This window comes from Drosophila obscura, unplaced genomic scaffold, assembly GCF_018151105.1.
Source record: "Drosophila obscura isolate BZ-5 IFL unplaced genomic scaffold, ASM1815110v1 contig_186, whole genome shotgun sequence".
Lineage (NCBI taxonomy): Eukaryota > Metazoa > Arthropoda > Insecta > Diptera > Drosophilidae > Drosophila > Drosophila obscura.
In genome coordinates, this window is record NW_024542774.1 from 330,778 (window position 1) to 356,396 (window position 25,619).

General features: G+C 46.9%; 2 protein-coding genes across 6 annotated transcripts; one reads left to right on the forward strand and one right to left on the reverse strand.

Moving 5' to 3' along the window:
* Nucleotides 1-22,644, forward strand: LOC111077543 (formin-J). 5 transcript variants are annotated; one of them, XM_022371868.2, is made up of 8 exons: nt 12,578-13,351; nt 15,488-15,879; nt 15,954-16,321; nt 16,466-16,597; nt 16,818-17,251; nt 17,694-18,543; nt 20,310-21,059; nt 21,137-22,012. In XM_022371868.2, the coding sequence occupies exons 1-8, from the start codon at nt 12,676-12,678 to the stop codon at nt 21,744-21,746; spliced, it is 4,212 nt and encodes a 1,403-aa protein (XP_022227560.2). In that variant the 5' UTR covers nt 12,578-12,675; the 3' UTR covers nt 21,747-22,012. The 5 variants fall into 5 exon arrangements, with proteins under 5 accessions (XP_022227561.2, XP_022227558.2, XP_022227556.2 ...); XM_022371869.2 differs by lacking the exons at nt 12,578-13,351; nt 16,818-17,251; nt 17,694-18,543 and adding exons at nt 1-1,124; nt 6,299-7,085 and having other exon boundaries at nt 18,711-21,059; XM_022371866.2 differs by lacking the exons at nt 16,818-17,251; nt 17,694-18,543 and adding an exon at nt 22,555-22,644 and having other exon boundaries at nt 12,558-13,351; nt 18,711-21,059; nt 21,137-21,645.
* On the reverse strand, nt 22,510-25,552 carry LOC111077545 (putative helicase mov-10-B.1). The gene is made up of 5 exons (XM_022371870.2): nt 25,437-25,552; nt 25,247-25,374; nt 24,342-25,186; nt 22,942-24,279; nt 22,510-22,873 (listed from the first exon to the last, which is right to left on the reverse strand). Exons 1-5 carry the CDS (start codon nt 25,449-25,451, stop codon nt 22,818-22,820), a joined length of 2,382 nt encoding a protein of 793 aa, XP_022227562.2. The 5' UTR covers nt 25,452-25,552; the 3' UTR covers nt 22,510-22,817.
* Nucleotides 25,553-25,619: the final 67 nt, after the last annotated feature.

A 25,619-nucleotide genomic window follows, 5' to 3' on the forward strand; every position in this document is an offset into this window, starting at 1 on the left:
CATTTTGTTCCCCAAACAATTAACTATACTCGTAATTGCTCCTACGTGGGCCCCAACCATTCCGGTCTGATCGGATCTGACCCGATCTGGTGCGATCTGTCAGACGCTTTGCCACGCGTCGGCGTTTTAATTTAGCTGTTCTCTCCATTCCGTTGCATGTGCCCACCTGACACGCCCATTTCCTTTGTGTAATTTATGCCCGGGATATGCTCGGGCCTTTTCAAATTGTTTCAAATAAATTTCAGTAGCGGAAACATTTATTTAAACGACTGCCAGCCAGAATCGCGGGGACACGCGTCAAATGTCATTTGACAAAGGAAATTTTGAAAAAAATTAAAAATAGCAAAAGCGAGCAACAAGTGTCATTGGGCGGAGGTGAAGATCAATTGGAGGCATCCATTTGGGGCTGCAACAAAGACAAAACCTGTCACATTAACAAGATGCCCACGCTAACCCCCCTGCGACCCCACCAATCCTCTATCTTCCCTGCAACTTGGGCACGCATTATGGGCCCCTACAGATTCGGCTCAAACCGGGTTGCCAAAAAACTTCGCTTGGCAGAGTGACGCAGCCACTAGACGGGCGACGGGCGACGCCGACGCACAGCTGAGCGAAGGCGGAGCAGAGAGCCGGGCAGAGAGAACCCAAAGGCCGCAGAGACGGGGCGGCTCATTCGTTGCGCGCTCGTTGAATCGCCGAGACGTCGTTGAAGTTGTCGTCGCGTGTGTGGAACAAACAAAATGAAATAATAAATATTTTTTTGAGAAAAAAAACCTGATTTTTTCTAAACAAAAAAATTGCATAAATAACAAAAATTTTAAAATTTAAACGCGCTAAAACTTGTTGAAGTAAAACTTTCCTCATTGTTGGGGTCCCAGCAGTTTATAGGAGGGGGAAGAGCCAAGTGGCGCCCAAAGGTTTATCCCACTTTTCCGTTCTACCTGTGTGAGTGCGAGTATCGTGCCGTGTCTGTGTGGGTGATTGTGATATGTTATATGATACTGTGAGAGTGTTTTAATCCATCTCCCTGAGGAGCTGCATTGACCGACAAAACATTGAGTAAAATTCAATTACTTAGAACGCCAGACCCTCTCTCAAAGGAATACTCGGAATACTACCCCAAGGTACGTTTCAAATTCAATTCCGATTGGAATTTGTTGATAAGTTAAATAGCTATATTAATAGCCAATTATTTAGTCACCATCATAGCCATGAATGGTTCATTAGCAGGCTTTTCTGTATCGATAAGGTAAACATACGTTACGCACACAGACAGACCTACCCAATGGAGAAGCAAACAAATACTCGTAGATCTACTAGAGGAAAGTAAACAGAATTTCAAACCACCAACCAAGTTTTAGTGCTACAAACTACTACTAGAAAGGTTTCGTAGGTGATGTATATTCTTATTTTAATGGAATATTAAATGGGATCTAAAAATACGAACCAGATATCTCTGTGGCTTCTGTTTATTATTTCTATTTATTTTTCTCACTTTCCATTCTCTATATTCCCATATATGTATGTAGTTATCATTGGTTGTTCTTTCTCTAGACTTATCTGAGTCTTGAATTTAAGTTATCATCCCAGAGAAGAATAAATATAGCGCAGATACTGGAAACGAAATATCAAATTAATGCGCAAAATATATATTTATCCAGCACTCATATAGAATATTCCCATTCCCAGACGCCCCTATCCCACGTTCGTATTATGTTTGCATCTTGATAGTCTCGGACAGGGCCCAGTGGAGAGATAAGGTTATCCGGTTGCTCAGTCGCCTCTCTTTTGATTTTTGCCTACAACTATGTATTTTATCTATCCGATAAGATATGGCCCAGGGACACACATATACATACATGTGCATATGTATGTATATATGTACATCATCTATATATCTGTGGAGTATATGGACTGGTTGATTCCCGTTTGGTCAAAGTTTGCATGCAAGGGTGCAATCCAATGGGTCCTTCCCCGCCGGATTATATGTGTTTGGTCAGATAAAAGGAGTAGGGAGCACACATGGCAACCCAATTGGATCCACATATGGGTGAGTTCGCTCCATGGCAACCTCTGCCCCAGCCGTGCACAACATGTCCACTCAAAGTTGTTTGCCGCACAAAAACAACGACCCACAGCAACAACAACAGCCCGGGGCAACCCCCCAGTGCCACAGGCCCACAGGATATTACATCCACCGCCGACTGGCCAGCTGGGTGCGGCTTTAATGTCTGGTCTGGCGTCATTATACCATTTATAGTCATGTTTTCCGAGAACTTTCGCTCCTCCCTTCAGGGTGTTTAATCGATAAACCCATTGAGCGGCGAGGAAACTCCTTTCGACCCGGAATTTCGCCATTTCATTGCCGGCTCTTCGTTCGCCATTTGTGTGCTAATTGCAGATCGAGGCTAAGTAACTGATTTGCTTATGGGAGCAAGAGATTGGGAGTCGATGTGGGGTGCGGGTGTTCACTGTACCCAAGCCAAATGGCTTGGACTCGTTAAGTTTGACGTTAATTAGCTTTTGGAATTTCGCGAAGCGACGCAGTTAAAAATGTGGGCAGCATGAGTTGGCATGGAATGTGGTTAGCCCTGCTAGAGACGACAAATTGAGAGTTTTTCCAAATTGTAATTTGTTTCAAATTAAAGGATGATCAAAATGCTAAAATACAAAGAGGAAATCGATCCTTAAATATCTTCAACGCCTAAATAAGTTATTCAAAATCGCATTTTTATTTAATTTTTCAGTTTCAATCTCTGGCAGTGCCAGCAATAAATACCAATCAAGCAATCATCAGTTTTTCTTTTACTTTAGTTTCCTCAGATTTTGGATAGCAAAAACTAAGCAAAAAAAAAACGCAACATATTTCACAGTTGGTAAATATTTTCCATGCATATTTGCAACGCTCCAAAAAGCCCAATAAGCGGCAATCACAAGAGGCAGCCGGCAAATGCTTTTCTATTGCTTTCAGCAAGCGATTTGCATAAGGCTACAGATATTTAACTACTAAGTAGGGGATATATGTACATATGTATAGGTAGAGCTGCAATTAACATCGAACACGGGCCCGTGTACAGACAAATACTTATTGACAGAGTCGCGTCGTCCGTTCTCTCATTTGAAATGGAGATCCGGCGAACGGAACAGAACACGCCTCTGAAAGTGTTTTTCGTTTCGTTTCAAGATTCTGTGTAACCTTCGCACGAATCGACTCGACTCTCGAGTCTCCAGTCTGATGAGAGTGACGTGCTGACGAGTTCTAAGCAAACCCCATGCGACTGTACGGGACGGGGCTTAGATGATTACCCAATGACATCAGCACGGGGAACAAAGCAGAGTCTCCAAAGTGTGACTTCAACCTGTTCGAGTAGGGGTACGGGTTCTGGTTCGGGTTCGGCTAAGGGTCTAGATATGCTAGCAGCTAGCTAGCTGCTCTTTATGGCTTTCTTCTTGAACGGATCCAGCGAAAGCCTGTTGCCTCAATTATAATACATATATGTATACCCATAATGATACCTCCCCCCCATGATGTTGATGATGATGTAACAGGTGGGAATTGTGGTTAATCGGTTTCTGTGGCACTGTGAGTGGATCATGTTCGCGTTAATTGTGCGGTTGGTAATATGCTGACAAATTGCTCGACAATGCAATGAAAAACAACTTTAATTGATTCGATTGAAAGTCAATGTTCACATTGATTGGTTAACACAATTAGGAATATCTACCATTCCAGCAGTATGTTAAGTAAACTCATTCTTAGCACCACTCAGGCAATGTAAATGTTTGCCCTCGAATACCCTTTATTTGTGGACACAGTCGATCCTATTTCTAATCAGTAAAAGCAGATAAACAAAAACAGACATGAACATGTGCTCGTACATGATATTTTGGATACCTTATCGCATGGGCTACTTATCTGCTTATCCATGAAATTAGATCTTGTAAGCCGACACCTCGTACAGTGGGACTCCCACGTGACCGACCTTCGCCAGTAACAAGCGACAAGACAATGTCCACTCCACTGCACTTATGTATTTTCCCCCTCTCTCTGGCTCTGGCTCTGGCATCTGTTACTGGGCCAAACCGAAAGTGATGCGGAATGCCCATGTGTGGCATGTGCAACGCAGCCGTTGCATTTGAAGGTGAGCTTGTCCAATTGGAACGACGACGACGACAGCGACAACAGTCGGCACTTGTTGGGCCCGAGACTTGAAGGCAGACAGCTGTCACAAGCTCTTTGGGGGTACCCAGCTCCAAGTGGGCTTTTGTTTACATCGGCTCTGGTTCAATGCTCTGTGGCAAAAAGTGGGCTCAGCATTTGTGCCACATTTCAGTTCCATGTTCTGTTCTCCCATCTCCATCTCCCTGTGACATCCATTAGTCGTGAGCTTGCAACGCTTGAAGCCAAGCTTAAAGCTTGAGCATTGGACGTGGGAGTCGCATATTTGATTTGAATTTCGAAATGAAGAAATATCAAGATACGGTTCGTCAGCGTCTCGGTATGCCTCGAGTGGGTGGTATGCCCCATGATGATGTTGCTCCAAGAAAACGATGAGATGAGATATTCATAAACAAAATAAATTAGCTAAATAAGGAAACCCGTTTGAAGTGGAAGATTTGGTGGGCATGACTTTTAGTATTGTAATAAAGTTATTTTCCCCTCCCCCCGCCAAGCCACACTCATATTATGCACAATCAGGAAACTCAATTGTATTTATCATGACTGGTACGGGGAGATTCAGAGCACGTCCTCAAACAGCAGCCCTATCCCAATATGGGCCGCACATTTATGACTGTTCCGAAAACCACTTCATATGCATACAACAGAATATTTGGACTGGACTTGTGAGGGTGCGGCGGGGAGCCTAGGAAAACCTTTCAGCTCGAATTATGCACAATAATCTTACATAAATTTAGGTATTATCTGTGCGTAGACCCCAAAGGAAACCAGTAAATTGTTGGAGTGGCATAAATTAACTCTGAGCCGGCAACATGTGAAAATTGAAACGGGTTTATCGCTTCAAGTGAACACAAAACACAATTTACATTACCCAACAGCAGCAGCAGCAACAATAAAAACTTGTTCTATATAACATATGGCGTCTGGTTTATCTACGACTTTCTGAACACAACTAAAGATTTATCGATTGCGTTGTAGCCCAACATAGATATTGTCAGGCGTGTTATTAGATTAGCCTATCCTATAGATACTCGTATGTACATATGTACATGGTGACATCTTCATGGCTTAGAACATTTTCTACTTGGTCAAGTGTGGGTAGATCATTACAGATGAATGCTTGGCCTTCAGTTCGATCTAATAATGGGCTTGGCCCTGACCTTTCCCATACAGATTTTCATTGCAGCAATTAATTCCAATTCATTGAATACTTCCATGGCTCAGAGGCTGACCAAAAAAAAAAAATATATAATTAGAACCACCCGCTCACCCAGAAAAAAAGATTACATCTCTCAAAAACTGAGCGAAGCGAAGCTGGGGATTGTGACAGAGATACAGATACAAATACTATGCAGAGGGTAATACTCACTCACACACATAAAAGATCTTCAATTGCTTTTAATGCTGATGTTGAGTTCACTTTCATTTCGCAATTAAGAGAAAATTCTCCGGCTCGTTCAACGGAGAGGAGCTCAGTCTCGTTTCGACTGCGCCACAAACGGGAGGAATCAAGGCGAAGTTTAGCGTCTGAAACGAATAGAAAACGGTAATTAATTGGCTTATTAGGGAAATGTGTCTACAAAAAAGAACGCAACAAATTTAATCATCCTCGCCAGCAACCCTACAGGCTTGTCGTTCTCATTGTCCGTTTTGGGGGATTGCGTGAGGCGAGCCCCAAACGCTGTAAGACTCATGAAATCGGTATCTAAGTTTAGACGATTTCATCATATTCTGCTTTTGCGTATTCACTGGATACAGATACAGATACACGCTTCTGCAGCGGTTGTCTGACGCTTGCTGTAGCCTGTTGTTGGCTTTTGCAAATTAGCTAATATGCGCTTAGCCCCATTGGTGAGTGTTTATTTGGTATTTGGTGTTTGGCTTGGCGCAGCGCAATCCATCTCTCTGGCTGTTGGATGGCTCTTCAGGTTTAGTGACTGCTGAAATGTTTCGCTACTATAAAAAAACGGGAGAAGAGAAGAAAGATGTAGCTTTGGGCGCTGAAGCCTTGGATATGATATCATACATCACATACCCTCTGAGAGGGTATACAAAAATATCTCGCTCTGCACTGACAGCTCGATTAAAATTCATATCTCACGCTCTGACCTTTTACAGATCCATACGACAACGAACTCAGCGCGGACAAAGGAGGAGGAGGAGGAAAAGGTGTAGCCGACAGTGGAGGTGGGCAGCAGGAGGAGTAGGCGGCGCAGTGGAGGGAACGGGACACAACTCGACTCCAATTGCAAGTCGCGGCAATCGCAGACCTCAAATTATATGCCAGCCGCAGCATTTCCATAAGATTTTGGTGGAAACTGGCTGTGAACAAAGCGAATTTCAAATGTGAACCAATCACAAAAAAATACAGCAAAAATCACCAAAAAAAAAATAGCGTGCAAGAAAACAAAAATAAATTGTGAAAAGAAACAAGGCAAAAAAGTATTTCCAAATTTTTTGAAAGTGCAGTGAAAACGAAAGATGATTAATTGGCAATGAAGCAAAATCGTTAATGAATATAAATTAAAACACCGAAAAAATATATTCAACAAAAACGCGATAAAACATCTTGCATGTTGGAAGAAAGAGAGTTTGGCGCGCTTTTAAACGCCGGCGAATAAAGACGCGCTCGCGTTTTACTTACAAAAAAAAGCGGAAGAGAGGTAACAAACAATTAAAAGCGAGTTCATTGCATAAATTTAGCAAGTGTGCGTCGTGTGTGTGTGTGTGTTTGTGTCCAGGTGTCTAGTCTATGTGAAAATGGCAGCTTCGGAGCAGAGCAGCAGGCGGCAGCTGGAGGCGATTTTTATCGCCACACCCCCATCAACCCCCCTGATGCAACACAACTCGGTGACGCGGACAACTACACCTCGCGAACTCCCCACAATGTATCACTTTGATTTCGGTAAGCGACAACAACAAAAAAAACCCGAAACAAAAGCTAGCTTATAACTGTACTTGTGTGGGTACTCTCAGATCGTGTGAATACTCGTATAAGGTGAGGCATTACCAGAGAGCGCTCTCTTCGTAGCATTTTCGTTCAGGTGTATAAGATCCAGGGAGAGAGAGAGAGAGAGAGAAAGAAGGAGTAATGAGAATGCCTCACCGTATATTAACACACCTCTTGTACCCTTTAGCCTTAAGTGCTTGTCGAACTCTGCAATTTTCGAATTTCGAGTTTCGAACCCAAAGCCATAGCGGCAAAAATTCAAATTGACTATTCAACTTCCGCGCAGGCGCATTAAGCGCTGCCGCAGGGGCAGCTCTTCGGTGTTGAAGGAAGTGCTTGGGAAGCCACTTAAGGGGAAATGAAGTGGGAGCAGAGTGTGCGGGAGAAGTGAAAAACAATGAATTTGTTTTATGGCACTTTAACAACTAAAAACGAAATTTTAACAGAATGGGAAATAGGAATTTCAAAAATAAATTCAAATTTTATGGCTGTTTTTTAATTGAAAACCACTTGAATGAAGAGGATAAAGGAAACATGAAAATGTCAAACCAAAATGAGGTTTAGATGTAGGTACATATGTACATATGTATTCATAATTGTTCACGCTTTCCGCTATTATAAAATATATTTTTAAGCAAACTTTCTATCGTTTAAAATCTGCAGATGACATCAGTTATTATTGCAAATTATTTGCTGATTGCAAAAAAAAAAAAGAAGCAACAAAGGCAAGACATACAAAAAAGCTCAAAACCAAATTAAACACAAAAACGTGGAAGGCATTTCAACAAACTGAAAATGAATACAAACACAACTCAAACAAAAAAAAAAATAAAAAAAAGAAGCCAAGCAACGGACAAGAGGCACGACACTGACATATCTATGTCAATTTCCATTTTCGGTCAGCTGCAGCAAAGTCAACTAAATTAAATCAATTTTAATTAAATTAAAGAAAAGCCCAAAGCAAGAACTTCAGCTAAAATTTTGGGCAAAAATTCAGCAATTCAAGAAGTCAGCAATGCGACTGAACAAAGACAAAGCAGAATTAAATGGAATTCAAGCTGCAATTGAAACAAAAAATTAAAAAAGTAATAAAACTGGGCTCGACTTAGATCCCATCCCATACATATTTATATGACAGATAAAAAAATATATATATGTGCTCGCAGCTTGACAGAAATCGGGCGTTCCGTCTTAGCCATGTTAGTCACGTCGGACTGGGAGATATGCGTGCCAGTTTTTACAAGTTTCCGATAATGCTAATAAATAATAAATACTCGTTCTCGTACTCGTACGAGCAAAAACTGCGAGCATTCCGTTGCCAGTCTCTGAGCTGCCTGGTTGGTTGACTGACTGATTTAGATTGTAATGGCCCATCTGCATATATGGCCTAAATGGTGTCCAGTTGAGGGCGCATATGACCCACATTCCTCGGCTTAATGTGCGAGGCAGCCCACACTTGAGTTTCCTATCTTTCTGCCTCTCTGTCTGCCATGGAATTTCCTTGACATTGAACCACATTTAGAGGCAAATCAAAGCTCGAATAAAATGCTTATTTAATAGAATGAATTCCAAAGTCAAATACCCAACCAGTTTTGTGCAAAACGCAATTTATATATACTCGTATATATATAGAGGTATGACATTGTCCGGCACGAAACCAGTTTTCAAAACATTTAATGTGTTCCATCCTAAATTGCAAAGTCACTCTCCTGTTTGGGATGAGTTCTTCGATCAGGAAATTTGTCATTGATGGTTGATGGCTGTTTCCCAATTGTATGTTGAATTAAAGTACGAATTTACAAGTAAAATTCGCGAATTTATTTGCCTTTCAGCGAGCTAACGGCTAAAAAGCTAACAGACATAAAGCTTTGGCTTGAGCTTTGCAACTTGAGCTTTTTTGGGTTGAAAAAACTACTAATACGTTGTAAGTTGTTAGATATCTGTATGTACATTGATTTTAAACGATTTATTTAAATAAACAAAAAATGAAAACTTAAAATTTGCCGCACTTCAGGTCTACCAATCCTCAATTTCCTTATTTTATTTGGAAAGAAATAAAGTAAGTTTGTAGTTTTTCAATAAATGCACTCAAGAAATGTGTTTTAATTGGTTTCAAGCTCCAATAAATGATCTAATTCAATTTCGTTCAACATTCAATTGGTTGTGGGCCAACTCACAAATCGATTCGCTAATCGTTTGGCTTCACTTCTGACCCCAAATCGAGCCTCGAACCTACTCCGAATCCAATTGGAAATTACCTACCTCAATTAACGACACCATTCTCCTCGCACTGTGGCCACCCCGAGAAAATGCCAAATGAAAGACACTGAGGAACGGAAGGCACCCGCAAAATGGAATCGGAGCCAAATACAAAAAGTGTTTCACACTTTCTAAAAAAAAACAATCAACAGAAGAAACAGCAGCAACAGCAGCAACACTAGCAACAGCAAACAACAAACAAATCAACTTCAATTTGTTGCAACAACAGCAGCAACAACATCGATCTGATTGAGTTCCAAACAGAACCGAAGACAGAAATGAAAAACGAATACAGAACCACTGAAATTGTGCAATCTGCAAAATGCGTTCGAAGGAAACAAACAACAAAATCAACAAAACACAGAATTTGTTACAGGGGAGCGCCAATGAACTGAAATGATTTCATTACAGCAAAGGAGGGAGCGATGAATGGCAGTGGAGTGGTGTGGAGACGACTGACGACTAGAAGAAATAGAACTTAATTAGTAGAAAATACGACGCACCGATGTTTGTTGATACGTGAAGATAGAGAGAGAGAGAGAGGGAGGGAGGGAGAGAGAGATGATGGGGAGAAGCTTTAGCGAGGGGCCATCTAAATGTCATTCTGAACTCTGATTCGATACTGATACACTAGCGCAATATATTTAGAAGCAATATATTCCATCATTAGGAAGGAAGTTCTCTCGATGGAATAAGAGAAATGGAAACTTTTAGAGTTCACCTGAGTTCGGGATAGATTAGGTAATGGTATCTGTAAATAAAATAAACTACAGAGTTCAAGGAACAAAGGGAATCTTTAATTATTATGCTTTTCAGTGCACTATCATAAATAATAATGAATGTTTCTCTTCATTTAACCCAATAATTTCTTTCAGTGCATAGGAAATATTAAATTTTAAGTTCACTTTTTGTTGTTGTTGGATTTTTGCCTTGTTTTTGTGCTTGTGTCATGTCGCCGCCTTGCCCCCAAAACGCCATCCATACAACACATCATCTAGCCGCCCCCCAATAGCACGGGCCCCTTTTTTTTTCTCCGAGGGCCGCTGCCCTGAAACGCCCATAAAAATCATCTAGATTCGAGAACTTGACATTATAGGTACGCGCCCCTTTCTCCGGCGTGCCGTAAAGCGTGAAAATCGGTGGATAGGCATATGTATATATGTATGTATCTTCATATATGCAACTGCAACATATCTTCTATTTTCGGCTGTGCTCTCAGAGCGTGACAATTATAAGAGATTATCAGGATGTTGAGGGCAAGTCAGAGTCGAGACGCGTGGGCGACCACAAACGATGCCGCCCACAACCCCGGGGCGCCTCCTCCCCACTCACCTTATACCCCGCGTCCCCTGCCCCGCCAGAGCAGGATAAGTTGTTGGTTCGATAAAATAGATATAAATAAACGAGTATGTCCCGGCCCCAAGTTCATTACTCCCTCCCCCATGACTCTCGCTTTTGGCACGTGCAATATTGCTTGTTTTTCAGTCTTTTTCTGTGGAATCCCTGCATTCGGGGGCATCTTGCATAAGAGAGATCGATGGATGGATGGATGGATGGGTGACGTCATCTGTATTCGGAGTCTGAACGGATGCTGCTCGCTATTGTGATTTATAGCAGCGACAAATGGGGATCGTATGGTCCGACCAGAAAAGATCGCTCCTCAAAAGTGCATTCGCATTTCAATTAAAGACAGAAGCACAGCCACACAGCAAGAGACGTAAAACAAGCAGACAAAAGATACTCAGAAAAGCAGAGAAGAATCAATGGAGAAAAACGAATATCGAATACACTGAAAAATAGAGAGAGAGAGAGGTCAAAAAGTTCAGTAAATCCAAAGTTTACTTCTGGTCAAAGGAATTTCCAGCGACTGATAGTGACTACATCTTCCATATCTATCTGTGGCAAACTTAATGCGTTATCTAATAGACTCTCTAAAGAGTTCTCCCCTCATTAATTCAGCCAAATGTGTCTCCACCAACTCCCCCTGCCAGCTGTTTATTTATGTGAACCGCCTGCAACACCAAATGTTGCTGAGGTCGCCAAATGTTGCTGCTGCCGTTGTCGCATGCAACTCCGATGGCGGCTACCTTTTTTGGCGCACTTATGCAACAGGCTAGTAAGTTGATGTTTCTTTTGGAGTGCCATAAGTGGACATAATTACATACTGTACATACATATGTGTGGGCTACACCCAGTACCAGTCGTGGACCCAATTCCCACTGGCCAGGAAACGATCCACTTTGAAGTCTCTTTAGGCTGATTGACTGATGGCCCAAAAGGAAGTCGCACCAAAGACTGCATCAATTTAGAAATTTGAATACATTGAAATGGGGGGGAGGGAGAATGGGTAGTCATTCTGCCCGACTTCAGAGTGCAATGAATGACGGTCTAAGCAGCCCAGGGTTCAGCCACATTTGACGAGGGAACGGACGGGACGGCAGTGTCGGCGGCTTTAAATAAATCAGCCGTAAAGACAAGACAAACAAGAAAGGAAGTCTACAGTCGAATGATGAAGCTGTTGATACTCTTACCGATACTCTTCAATGTCAGCTAGAGGATATATTTATCCCAATCCTTGTGGCTCCGATTGTAGCAAATTAAAAGAGTAACGATTGCAATGCGCATCTGATTGATCAAGATATATGTACTATCGTTTACGATTCCGTTCCTTTGTGGCAAATATCTGCTTAAAATCATAATACCCTCTGCAACCGAATACCAAGAGAAGGGGAAACAGACAACCCAGAGCAGAAATGGAGGGAATAAGTTGGAAAAGAATGGTGGCCTTTGTTGCTGGTGGCAGCTACACCCACACCAACACCCACCCACCCACACCGTAGCCAAAGCCAAAACTGGAGTGCAACTATTTTTAATTCCATGCAAAATGTGCACCGGCAACATGTTGCCGCTACGTCTCACAGTGGAGCCTTAGCTGAAATCATGTGAAATATTTATGATAAATAATTTTTCAAAGATTTCAAAAATTAAGTTTAGTTAAAAACTTGATTAACTGGACAACAATTTACCAAGTTAACTATGTAATGTATGGTTATCTTTGCCCCACTGTGCGTGCTGCTTGTTGCTGGCGAGAGCTTAATGTTGCTGGCGGGCTGGCGGCGATGTTGCTGCCGCTCAAAATTGAACCAGACGCCGGCGCAAGAAGAAGTCCCATTGGAAAGAGCGGAACGGTGCGCAGCGCGGAATATGTGAAATGTGTTTAAAAATAACGAAATATCGGGATAGTGAATAATCATCAGGGAAGCGCGTACCCCCAATTTTGAGCAAGATGAGCAAGAAAATGTGGAACAAGATATTCAAATCAAAGTCACAGAAGCCTCAGCCACTGGCCAAAATCAATAAGCGGCACAGTAGGGGCATCTACGAGGAGTACCAGCAACTCAACGATTTGCTGGCCAGCGAAAAAACTCAGCTAAATTTCTGCAATCAAAGGGAAAACGAAAATGGAAATGGAAATGGCTGTGGAAATGGAAATGGATATGGCAGCAGCATTAACGTATTTGAACAGCAGCCGCAGCAGAGTTCTTTCAACTCGTTGCAGCTTAGTGAGGCGCAACAATCATTGCCGCAACAGCATCAGCAGCGGCAGCAGCAACAGCAGCAACAGCAGCAGCCGCAGCAACAGCTGTCCACATTTTCGCGCGTTCGCAACACATTTTCCCTCAAACGCAACAGCAACAACAGCAGCAGCAGCAATAAAGGCCAGAAAAATCTGCCCAATGCCAAGTCAAGTGAGTCGGACCCACCTCCAGGTGTGGGCGCAGAACCTGCAACAACAACAGCAGCAGCAGCAGCAACATCAACTAACAATAACAATCAACTGCAACGCATTCTGATTGTTGTCAATAAGATCGATGTGTTGTCCACTAACCAACCAACTAACAATCATTTGCATGCCAAACCATCAGAAACAGCATCAGCAACAGCCCCAGCAATTAAACCAAGTAATTTTCAATGCAAATTAACAACTAATATCTGCTAAATGAACCGTTTTAGTTTCTACAAAATTGGCCAAGTGAAAGCGTTAAATGTAGGGGGGGAGAAATGTACATAAATGCTAACACAGCTGCTTAATCTGCTTTGAAAAATCCAATGCCAAGTCGACCTTTTCATTGACTCCTCTTCATGTATTCTTATCAATTCCGAATGATGTCACCTCTCGTTTGTTCGAATACTGTTCGAATAATGAAAGCGAAATTGAAAATCTTAGAACAAAGAGAGAACGGGAAGGGGTTCCCAGCTTAGCCATTCTTTTGGTTCCCACTGTTTTGGTTCATGGGAAGCATCCCCAAGTGTCAAACAGTTGCAAGTTCAAAGTGTGGCCAAGAACTGGAATGGGAAAAACCGTTTGTATTATGCTTTACCATATTGCACATCAGACAACAACACATTTATGGGCCCACTGAAGTCTTAAGTGGCTTATGGAGCTTGCCCAATAGCGGACCGGCCGACAACAGAAGCAACAAAAACACCATTCAGACTATGGAAAATGCTTGGGACCGACTAGACATGGAACTAGTGGATGGAATGGAATGGGGATGGGGAATGGAATCGTTTGATTGTGAAAGAAGGGAAATGGATATATGTATGTAGTCGATTGAAAATTGCATTCATCACTCAGTTGTAGGGCTTTCAACTTTTGATCTAGTAAACTCTTGACCATCTGAAAATCACTTGGCCACTCTGCATGCAGCCAGATCTGCTCAGGCTCCCATTGGACAGGGATGCTGTTATTACTTATTATAGATCTCAAGTGGGAAGCGTATGTACATATCTGTCTATGCATATGCATATATGCATAATGCAGCAGTGCATTTGATTCTGTTGCATTCTGTGAGCATCATCAGCACCGACACGGGCCAGATCAGTCGTGTGCAACGGCTCTTGCTGGTGCCCAACCATTCACCCACTTCTCATTGACTTGGCTTGGTTAGGGAAAAGAATGCGTAACATACAACTTTGCATTGATTTGAATTGAAATGAGAGATGCGAAGCTGTCCCAGCGAAGGGGCGAGGGTCCCAAGATGTTGCGGAAATTACTGGCTCTTCTTGTCTCATGCGTGCCGTTGATTGATGTAATCTTTGCTGGCAGCCAGTCTCGGTCGTGGGTGCTCCGCTGGCCTCGCATTGTAATTGGATTGCCGCTGTCTACCAGTGGCTGCCATCATTGATGGTCTTTTTTGCTTACCCCCATAATATGATGTTGGCATACTGTTTCTAATTATTATTCTTTAATGCCCACACACGAACACTTGTACTTATTTCACAATTACAACTTAATTATGGCGGAATTAGCGGGAAGGACTGCAAGCCGTTTCCCAACACTCAGCAGTTATCGATCACGATAACTCCACGCACAACCGCAAAAATAAAAACAAAAACAAATAGCAGCTTCCTAAAGAAAATGGACAAAAGAACAAAGTGCCAAAGTGCGCATTCGTGGGCAGACGGACCACATCGAAGCCACCTGCCATCCGATGGATGCTCGCAGTTGGCTTCATCGAGCTCCGATCCACGCCCACAGCACCGCACACGGAATGTAATCAAATAAGCGCACTCTTTGTTGGGGACCAGTTGCCAAATTTGGCCAGGGCAACTTCTCATCAGAAGATAAATAACAATTTATAGGCTGATCACACACGCCAAAAGCGAACCAAATAATAACTATAAATTATTTTGGCGATTGCTATTGTCTTCTCTTTGGGAGACAGACAGACAGACAGACAACGCTGACAAATGGCCCGGGAAAGGCAATTTGTCGCCCAAAAACAAAAACAACAATCCACAATGACGCTGATTTTCACCCACTTGGCGGCGAGCCATTTCCACTGTGGAAAGTTAGTTGGGTTGGCATTTCCCTAGTGAACTTTCCCTTCTTTGGGCACGGGACCAAACAGTTCAGAATTTTAAATGAAGCGATTTTAAGTATGTTGTTTTGTTGTTGCTGAAATACATTTACTTTTATTTTGTAGGCTGTAAAACAGCAACTACAAAACATTGTCAAAGTGCTCGCAGAAACATAACCCAAAACGAATTTCCATACTGATCCCCAACATTATCTACTTGCATATTAATCGCAGCCGCATTCAACACGGAGAACGAGTTGGAAGCGCCTGGAGGCGGGCAGGAGGAGGAGCCCTCTTCGCCACCACCGCCCCCGCTCACCAGTGGACTGCTGTTGCCCGTGCCCGAGATAGTGGCCATCAGCGCCAGCGATCTGACGCCCTGTCCGTGCTGCAGTCGCACCTTCAACTTGAACGCTCTGCGGAAGCACGTCGTCATCTGCGAGAAGACCTCAAAGAAGCGCAACATCTTTGACTCATCGCGACAGCGTCGCGAGGGCACAGTGCTCTCCACGTACGTCCTACCCAAAAACTTTGGCCTGCCCAATGCCGACAAGGTGTCCGGAGTTCACACCCCGCTCGCTGGGAGTCGTGATGCCGTAGGCACGGGCCCCACAATGCCAACAGACGTAAGACGTCCATCTGCCAATCAATCAAGCTATCGCTTAACTGTCTCTCTTTCCCTCCTGCTGCATTTCTCCAGAGTGTGGGCTCTCCTCTGCCCACTCGTCGCAAGTCCCAAACCGAGCTGGTTCGCTCTACGGCCCGAGCTTCCGTCCGTAGAGCGGGCGGCACAGCAACAGGAACAACAGCTGCTGAAACATCACCAGCAGGCGAGCCAAGCAGTGTACCAGTCCGCGATCGCTCGCTGGCCAAGCGCATAAAGAGTGTGGCCTCCGAGCACTGTCCCCACTGCGAGCGCAACTTCAACGTGAAGGCCTTCGACCGGCATGTGGAGTGGTGCAAGGAGAAGGCCATCCAAGCCACCATAAAGCTGACCAACCCCCAGGAGACGTCCAAGGCGAAGGAACGGCTCGACGCCAGGAAGCAGTACAGGCCGCCTAATCTCAAGTAAGCCTGGAGTTCTTGGGAGTTCTCAGACAGTCAGTTCAGTCACACACTTGCCACACACCCAGACACAATTTATTACATTCCAATTATTTTGCTCATTTTTTCTGTTTGCCGTTTCCATTTAATCGCAATGAATAATTGTAGGACCAAGCGCTCGATCAACCGCAGCAAGTACTCCGGCAACCACGAGGATCTGCTGGACGCCGGTGACATGACGGCACCCAAGCAGAACCTGATGTCGCTCTCCTCCATGACCTCGTCCGTGCACAGTGATAAGTGAGTACCAAGGGATAGATATATATAGATACTACAGACTAGAGACTAGAGTTACACCCTAACCCAATCGCTCCTCTGGCGTTGCTTTGGTTGTCGTTGACTAATCCCCCGTATCCCCACCAGTATCCGTAATCATTCACACACATCGTATTGTAGTGCGCCTCACCGTAGCTAGAGCATATATCCATCAGCCATATCCACTCATCCTCATCCCACTCAGCCCAACGCAAGTAAAGAAGCTGGCACGCCCCCAGCCACGGTACGTCGCGCCCGCAGGCCGCAGCAAACCCGCGGCAACCAGCACAAAGGTCACGCAGAACACGGTAAACTTGCACGTGACCCACGACGTGGATCCAACAGTAGCAGCAGCAGCACCACCAGCGCCAGGACCAGCTCCGCCAAAGGAGCGCGCCCTGCGATCAAAGCGCAAGCCTATCGAGACTTGTGACCGCATCAACGAAACCATGGATCGCTTGCGACATAATGCTAGCGGCGCCACCCTCCAGCTGGACTGTGTGGAGGCGACACCACTGCAGCCAGCCGCCAAGCAACGCAAAGGGATAACCAATCGCGAAAGGGTCGATGCTGCCGAGAAGGAAATGTCGTTGCCACCGCTGAAATTCGAGGATCTCAATAGGTTGATCAAGCAAAAAGGTATGGGTTGGTTTCTATCACCAGATGTAGGGATACACCAGTAATATCTAGCATAGGGTTCCATTGACCGTAGCGTGCAGTTGCCCAATTAACTTGGGATACTTGTCAGATCTAAGAGGCCGGAACCTACCTGTTCATGGTCCGTAATTAATGCGCGCCGCCGCCGCCTCAAAAGCATTCCAAAATGATCAGCGATGCATTAAGCTCCATAAGTGGCTGTCCAGGTGCAGCTATGGTATCCAATGGATAGGTTCTTACAGGCAGAAGTGAAGGGTAACGCGCGAGTCTCGAGATAGAAATAGAACAAAACAGAACAGAACAGACTCAGAGCACGAAGTACAGTTGTTGAGTTAGACTGGAGAGCATAGAATCTTTGATCGAACCATAAGCTAATCGAAGCTAATCAACCTCCCATCCGCCACCCCCACGCTGCCCAACCCAGGCGGCCGTAAGCCCATCGTAAAATCAACAAAATTGGAGGAACCCCCACCGGAGGTACCGGCAGTACCGGAAGAACCGGAGATGGTGAAAGTGACGTCCAAGGTGCGTTCCTCCACATCGCTGGTGCGGCAGGCGCGTCGTCGCATCCGCACACGTGAGCATCCCAGCCTGGAGCTGCGCAACTTGGAGCAGGAACTGGTCCCATCCCCGTTCCCGTCACCAACATCGCAGCAGAAGACCGTTGATGAAATGGACCGCGCTCTGGTGCCCCTGACTCGGAGGCCGCATGTACTCTATTCCGATTACGAAGATGAGGACGATTCGCCGCGAGCCGAGATCCAAATCAAAATGGAAACGACCACCACGCGAACTGTTTGTCGGCCCAAGAAGCGCAGTGAGCAGGCCAGCAGCTCGATGCCCCTGCGGGCCCTGCCCATGCCCCAGCTGAAGCAGAGCCTGGAGGCCCTCGGCCACACCATGGGGCACACCACGCTGCCCCGACTGCAGCTGAGCAGCGATCGGCTGCAGTTTGAACGCGATATCATTAACATGGACAACGAGTCGAGCGAGCTGGAATGGAGCGAGGAAAACATGATGAGGGGCTCCGCGCAGATGCTCGAACGCGTGTCCAGTCCGCATGTCGAGGACAGCGACGTAGAAGCGGAAATGGAAATGGAGCAGCGGCCAATCACGAAGCTGCCGCTCCTGGCCAAGCAGGGCGGCACTGTCAGTCGCCGCCTGGTGATGCTCGAGCAGGACGAGAATGGCACCATGTACATCAAGGAGCCGCCCACCAGCCACAACAGCCACTCGCATCCCAGTTCCCACTTCGGCGGCGGTACCTTCAGGAGGTTTGTAGCCCAACTAATCTCATATCATCCTCCTACTCCTGCCCCCGCTCCTAACCCCAGACGACAGCCAGACGATGCACAGACGGGCGGGTTACCATTAGAACTTTACCAAAGAATTTTTCTACCATTTTGCGCTCTTTCTCTCACTTTCTCTCACTCCTGCATAGCGGCCTCAGTGGAGTTAGCGTCAGCAGCGATAAGTACGATCCCTTCCTCTCGGCCAGGCGTCAGCTGGAGGAGCTGTGCACCCCCGGCACGCCGCCGGAGGAGGTTCCCCCAACAGCCCCACCCAGCATCTCCATGACCAGTTCGTTGACCATGCCGAGCAGCAGGGCAGCGCCGACCACACCGAAACCCACACCTGCCTCCAACTTTCGGCGCACCTCATCCCTGCGAGGCCCCCGGCGGACACCGCTGCTGCCCAGTCGTCCCCTGTTTGCGACCAACTATCGCCCCACCATCCAGCGGGGACTCTCTGACGAGGGCCCCATCTCCACGAACTTCCTCAAGCCGGAGGAGTACGACGAGATGCCGGTACGCGCCGCCTGCGGCAACGACTTCCACAGTCCGCGAGTGGTGCGCCGCGATACGAGTACGTCGAACCGCAAGCAGTTGCTGAAGCTACCGCTGGGCGTTGGCGCTGCCAGCGAGAAAACAGCTCAGGCACAGCCAGGCCGCAACGTGGCCAAGACCGACTCCCTGGCGGTGTTCCTCAATTACGAGCACGAGCTGGAGCAGCTGAATGCCAAGGCAGCGGAGGTGGCAGCCGCCAATCAGCTGACCAGCAAGGAGCTGAAGGACAAGAGCAACAATCTGAGCAAGCAGAACTCCGCCAAGAGTCTGACCGCCACGTCCACCAATCCCGGCCAGCTGCCGCCCCTGACCCCGTCAACGCTGACACCATCGTCTGCACCAGCCACAGCCCCAACGCCAGCGCCAGCTGCCGTCTCGGCCAAGGAGAACAACGAGAAGCGGATGCACAACAACTACCAGCCCATTGCCACACCCTTGCGGCTGGAGCCCATCAGCAGACCAGCGACGGCGATGCCAGCAGTCCAGCAGCCAGTCAGCGTGGGGGTGACCAGCCTTACACCCATCAAGCTGGAGAGTATCTTCGGCTTTGGCCGTCCGGCCGCAGTGGGCGGGGGAGAGTTCATCGACCCCAAGCTGATCAATGCATGCGACAATCTGCACGTGTCCAGCGGGGTACCGTCGGATGCCAGCTCCACGCCACAGCAGCTGTCGCAGAGCCGCAGTCGGAGCAGCTCCCAGTCCACCATCACGTACGAGCGGCGACAGTCGGGCGAGGCGAGGAATCTGCTGAAGCGCAAGATGCGTTTGGGGCGCAATCAGTTTCTGTACGATGCCTCGCCGGAGGATGCGGATGCCTCGTCGGGGTGCTCCGCCGACGATGAGGCCAATCGATCATCGATGGAGTACGACGAACAGTGCTGGCAGCAGCAGCAGAAGCAGCTGCTGGCCAATCCCCTGCCGCTGGTCATGCCGATGGGCAACATGCCCACCTTCGACGACTTTGACTTTGAGGAGTTTCTCTCCTCATTCGAGAACGAGAATGACGATGAGCAGTTCCCGCTGTTCAAAGATTGTCGCGAGTTCCTTCTGAATCGCACGACGAGCAGGCAACGCTCGTTCCAGAAAGCGACTTCGACCCCACAACAGACAGCGACAGCCACACTGAGACCGGCCACCACCAGTAGCATATTTCAGCCCAAATCACAGCCCACTAAAGACAGTCACGCCCACAGATCCAACTCGAATAGTTTGAATGGCAAGGGAGACGAGAAGCTCCAGCTGCAGATGCAGATGCAGCGCCAGCAGTCGAATGCTTCCAGTGTTGGCAGCCACGACGAAAAGATGCCGCAGAAGATGCAGCAGATGCCAGTGCAGATGGTGGGCAAGAGGCCAGCCGAGGAGCAGCAGAAGCGGGAGATCTTCATCAGCATCGAGACGGAGACAAATGATCACGGGCGTTCCCCCATCTCACCGGACTCCCTGCGCCACATGGTGGGCAATTCCCAGACGCCCATAGACGTCCTGCACATAGAGAATGGCAACGAGCCGGAGCACGCACGGTTCAGAAAGATCAGCGACACTGAGGACCCCTATGTCGACGCCCAGGGAGAGCCTGATGATCGCGCCAGCCAGTTGACTGGCAATGCCAACAGACTGACTCTATCATCGAGCGACTCCGTCCAGGTGAACAACGCCAAGAATCTGATCCAGCAAATGCAGAGCGAGTTTCGGCAGATGGGCGAGGATGCCGGCGCCTCGATTCGCACCCTGTTCATAAGAAGGCCTGAACAGCAGACGGATCCGGAGCCAGTGCAACAGCTTCAGCAGCTACAGCAGCAGGTGAAGGCTGGTTCCCCCATGACACCCTCAGCATCGGCGGATTCCGACGAGCTGAGCAGCCTCGATGGCTATCCCATGTCCTCGTCCCACTCGTCGCGTCGTGGCGCCAGCTCCAAGCTAAGCTCCGACTCTGCCTATGGCAGGTGAGTAATCTGCACTTATGTGGGGCTGGGGATTGTCTTCGTTGAATAATTTGTCCGTTTCATCATTTCCATTGCAGCACCAATTCCCCCTACAGTCTGTCGCGCCAGCGATCCGGCGACCTGCAACCGGGCACACCACGCAACCAGAGTCTGCTGCGTCCGCACACGGCCAGTGCCAAGCTGCCCAGCGCCGCCATGACTGATGCCTCCACTCAGGCGCACAATGCCTATGCCACGCTCAAGGCACGTCAGAGGCTGTATGGTGGCGGGGGCACCGGCAATAACATTGGCAATGGCAATACCGATGGAGCCGAGTCCTCCAGCAGTGGATCGGAGCACTCCCTGATAATGGCCACGCAGCAGCCGCAGGAACAACAGCAGCATCAGCAGCAGCAGCACAACAGACCAGACAGCAACTATAACTACCAGCAGCAACAGCAGCAGCAGCAGCACCAGGTGCAATCCCAGCCAGCATACAACAGCAACAACAACAATAACAATAACAACAATGGGCAGATGCCACTGACTCCAACCACATCGCAGCATTCCCTGCTGAGCAGTGCCTCCGCGTCCAGCCTAAGTTCGAGTACGAAAATGTCCAAGTTCTGCCACGAATGTGGCGGCAGGTTCATCATCGAGCACGCCAAGTTCTGCATGGAGTGCGGCGTGCGGCGGATGATACTCTAATCTCGGGGCCAAAACCCCACGTAGATATTGTTGGACCCCATCTACAACCCACTCACACCCACCCACCCACTCAAAAAATTGCACCGCATCACACTCACACACTGATGATGGCTGCTGGTGGCTGATGGGATGCCTCCTGGGGTCCGGGGGTCTTTTATAAGTGTATACCAAATGAAGTAACTCACACGCGAACGAAGCAGCCAAGGAGAATGCTGATATGTCCTACACACAGATAACTAATAATAATATATTTAATATATATACCCATACATACATATATTTTAATATATAAACCAAAAAGCGGAACACAAATTTGTATATCGAACGAACAAAAATCAGACTAGGCATGGCAGAAGAACTTCGCTGAGGTTTCTCTTTGCATTTGCCGTCCAGTGCATGGACATTACTTCGTCACAAATCAAACGTAAACCATTAATCACTTTAACCAAGTAAAGTTGATGATTAACAAAGACTGAACGAATTTAAACGATAGGCGTTGGATAACAAAATTGACAGGCTCCTCCTCCTCCGCATTCAAGATCGTAGCTACGTATTTTTAAACATTTTTCGAAACCTAACGCAGCAGCAGCTCCACTCCATTGTATTGTATTCTTTTTAATCTGATTACTAATTATATAGAGACACTGCTTAAATATATACTCTAAATGATAATGCTTGCACAATTGCATCTGACTATCAATCCGGTAAGAGTTCGTAAGGGTTCCATTCAATTCATCCGGTCAGAGGAATTTCTCAGCTCAGTTATCAAATAATATTATTTTTCTTATTCTCTTTCTCTCATTTACAGTTAAAGAACTGGAGCACTTTTATTAACGTCACAAACCGCAAGAACCGAACATTGTTACAGAACATAATAAACATAATATAAAATGGTCACAAAAAAAAATACGTGCTTTAGGAGTGTTCTAGGCAGACTCTAGGCCTTGAACTTTTACTAATCTAGGGTACTGCAGCCGTTCATCCCTTTTGGGTAGAGGCTGAGCTTAGCTTAGAACCGAACTTATATCTTTAGAAGATTATTTTTGATTGAGGTCAGCGAAGAGCGCAGCTCTAGGATATCTTTAAATCATTCATCATGGCACTGATGGCGGTGGGGGAGATTTTATCTGGAAGAAAGTGATGGCATATGGGGATAAGTCCAAATGAAATGACTGTATGTACTTTAGGCACTTACCCATTTCTGGCATCACTTTCTTGGCTTTAAGCAAGTGCATATTCCGATTTGAAGTGCCCAGATGTGTGCTGTATTCCGTTAGGGAATTCAATGAATTCTTCTTCTTGTAGAGATACGTTTGATGTTTTATGCACTCATCAATGATGAACTTGAAGTCGGGATTATGGCGTAGAGTGACGGGATTGCCGATGAGTATGAGCAGCGCCTTGGGCCGCGAAATGAGCACATTGATTCGACGCGGGTTACTCATGAAGCCCATGTAGCTGAAGGAACGCACCAGAGTGGCAATGATGATGAGCTTCTCTCTGCCCTGATAGTTCTCCACGCTGCCAACTTCCACACATCCGAGGCCCTGCCGCTCAAGCTCCCGACAGATAAGGTTACCCTGAGACGTGTATGGAGCCACCACGCCAATGTCCTCCTGCTTCACTTCGATATTAGGGCCCAGGCCATTTTCCAGCAAGCGCCTGATGTACCAACAGAGAACCTGTGCCTCCAGCGAGTTGAAAGAGCTGGTAGTGTGTTGCTCCCTTTCGGTGACGCCATGTGTGGCCTGAAATATGATGGGGAACTGGCCATTGGGCAGCACATCCCACTCGGCGGCCTGGTTGACCTCTGCGGCCGGAGCCTGTGCGATCAGCTCTCCACCGTAGTATAGCTCGTTAAAGAGACGCACTATCTGTGGATGAGATCGATAGTTACGGCGCAGACGCGCCTGAAGGGTGCGATCGTAATTCCCGTTCTCGTCCAGCTTGTAGCAATCTGAGGCCAGTAGGCGCTCCATTAGAGAGTGAGTCAAGCCAAGGGACGCAGCCCGGCTGCTTTTGATCACTGCTCCCAGCTGCTTGTGATCTCCGGACAGAATCACATGGCAGTCGCTGTTCTGCTTAACACCAACAATGCCCATAAGAGTCTCCGGCTCGGTGGTGGAACCGGCCTCGTCGATGAATATGTGGGTGAAAAAGTCACCAAAGCCAGAATGAGCCAGTCGGCCCACAGTAACCAATGTGGCCACAGTGATGGTATACTGAATCACATTACGCCCTCGTAGATGCTTGAACACATTGCCTGCGCAATTGGAGTTATTCAGCAGCAATGGGTCCACCGATTTCAGCCCCTTCCTGAATATGCTGCGTGAATAGATGCGAATCAGCGACTTATTCTTCTCGAGCTGATAGTGGTATATGAGCCGAGGGTTTGCACTGATGGACTCGCACAGTTTCATGGCAATCGTGTCGCAGGCCGAGTTCGAGCCGGCTGTTACAAGGATGCGGCTTTGCGATTGTTTCAGGCGTACCTGTAGAATAGCCTCCACAATGGTAGTGGTCTTGCCTGTGCCTGAAAGTGAACAGAAAAAGGTGATGATCTGTGTGACTGTAGACTGGGACCACTCCACTTACCTGGTGGTCCGAACACGATAAATGGGGCTCTGAAACTGGGTCCAGCCACAATTCTCTGCACCGCCTCAAACTGTTCTTTATTGTCGCATATGGTCTTGTTCAGCAGACTAATCTCATCTGGTGGGGCCGTCGGGGGCGGTGGTCGAATCTGCATCCATGTCGGATGCTGGCAGTCATGCAATTCAATTTTTTTGGTTAGCCAACCCGGAAAGGGAAACAGATAGCGACGAAGGCCTGGCATCTCCGTGAGCATATTCAGAGCGCGGTACATGAACCGAATCGGGATACGCGAGGAGCGGAGGATAATATGGAAGCGTTGCGACTGCCACACAGTGTTGGATGGGGTTTGTCCACGACCGAACTTGAAGTGAACACTGGTGCGGGAGACCTGCTCCACCCTGGCCACAAAGCGGCGGTTCGGATCTTTTCGAGGCAGATGCTCATGCGGGTGGGGAATCAGTGCCAAGATGAGATCTTTTGGCAACGGCGAGGCCATCAAACTACACTTGGGTATCAAAACAACCTCATCGATTCCCGGGGACACCACATCCTCGGCATTAACAGAAGCTATAGAAGTGAGAGCAGCTTTAAATACATTTCTCTTCGCCTTTTGAATCGCCACATTCGGCTCGATGAGCTGCGAGTACAGCTTCATGGTGGTCACATCCTCGATGGTAAGCAGAGTCAGCATCACCGAGGACGCATTGTGAAACTCCAACTTTTCGGTATTCAAATAATGCTCAAAGATGGCGTCCTTGTCTTTCAACTCTTCGTCGGTAAAATTGTTCGTCAGCGCCCGCAACATTTTCTCACTGGGCTCGTAGTACTGCAGGTCCCGTCCTGTCCTGCACAAATGGAATGGAAGTCAGATCAGTAAAATGCAATCACTCATATTGTTCACCTACCCCTCATTCTTGGGCCGTTGGTTATTTGCTGCGGCATCCGTTCCGCTTGCATTCGCTAGCTTCAATTGTACCGATTCCTTAAACCAAAAATCCACCGCGCTGCCTATCTCCGACAGCTGCCGATCCAACTGCAATTTAAGAAGGAAGACATTATCAAGCTGTTTCCACTGGTTGCTGCATTTCCACCTACAAGTTGCAAATTCATTCCGCCTGCGTTGATTCAATTTAAAAAAAAATATAAACAAGCACAAACAAATTCTGGCGTGGCGAACCGCGAGATAAACATTGAAAAAAGTTCCGTTAACGCGAAGCTAAGCGTCCCTTAGCTCAGTCTGGCAACTCTATGGCGGCATTTTGAACTTTGCCATATACG

Excerpts from the sequence above, each read along its gene's own strand:
- LOC111077543 (XM_022371864.2), top strand. The coding sequence starts at position 12,676 with ATGAGCAAGAAAATGTGGAACAAGATATTCAAATCAAAGTCACAGAAG. Across the intron at positions 16,322-16,465 it reads TACAGGCCGCCTAATCTCAA|GACCAAGCGCTCGATCAACC; the intron begins GTAAGCCTGGAG and ends GAATAATTGTAG. Across the intron at positions 21,060-21,136 it reads TCCGACTCTGCCTATGGCAG|CACCAATTCCCCCTACAGTC; the intron begins GTGAGTAATCTG and ends TTTCCATTGCAG.
- LOC111077545 (XM_022371870.2), bottom strand. Across the intron at positions 24,280-24,341 it reads TATCGTGTTCGGACCACCAG|GCACAGGCAAGACCACTACC; the intron begins GTAAGTGGAGTG and ends GTTCACTTTCAG. Across the intron at positions 22,874-22,941 it reads GAAAGTGATGCCAGAAATGG|ATAAAATCTCCCCCACCGCC; the intron begins GTAAGTGCCTAA and ends ACTTTCTTCCAG.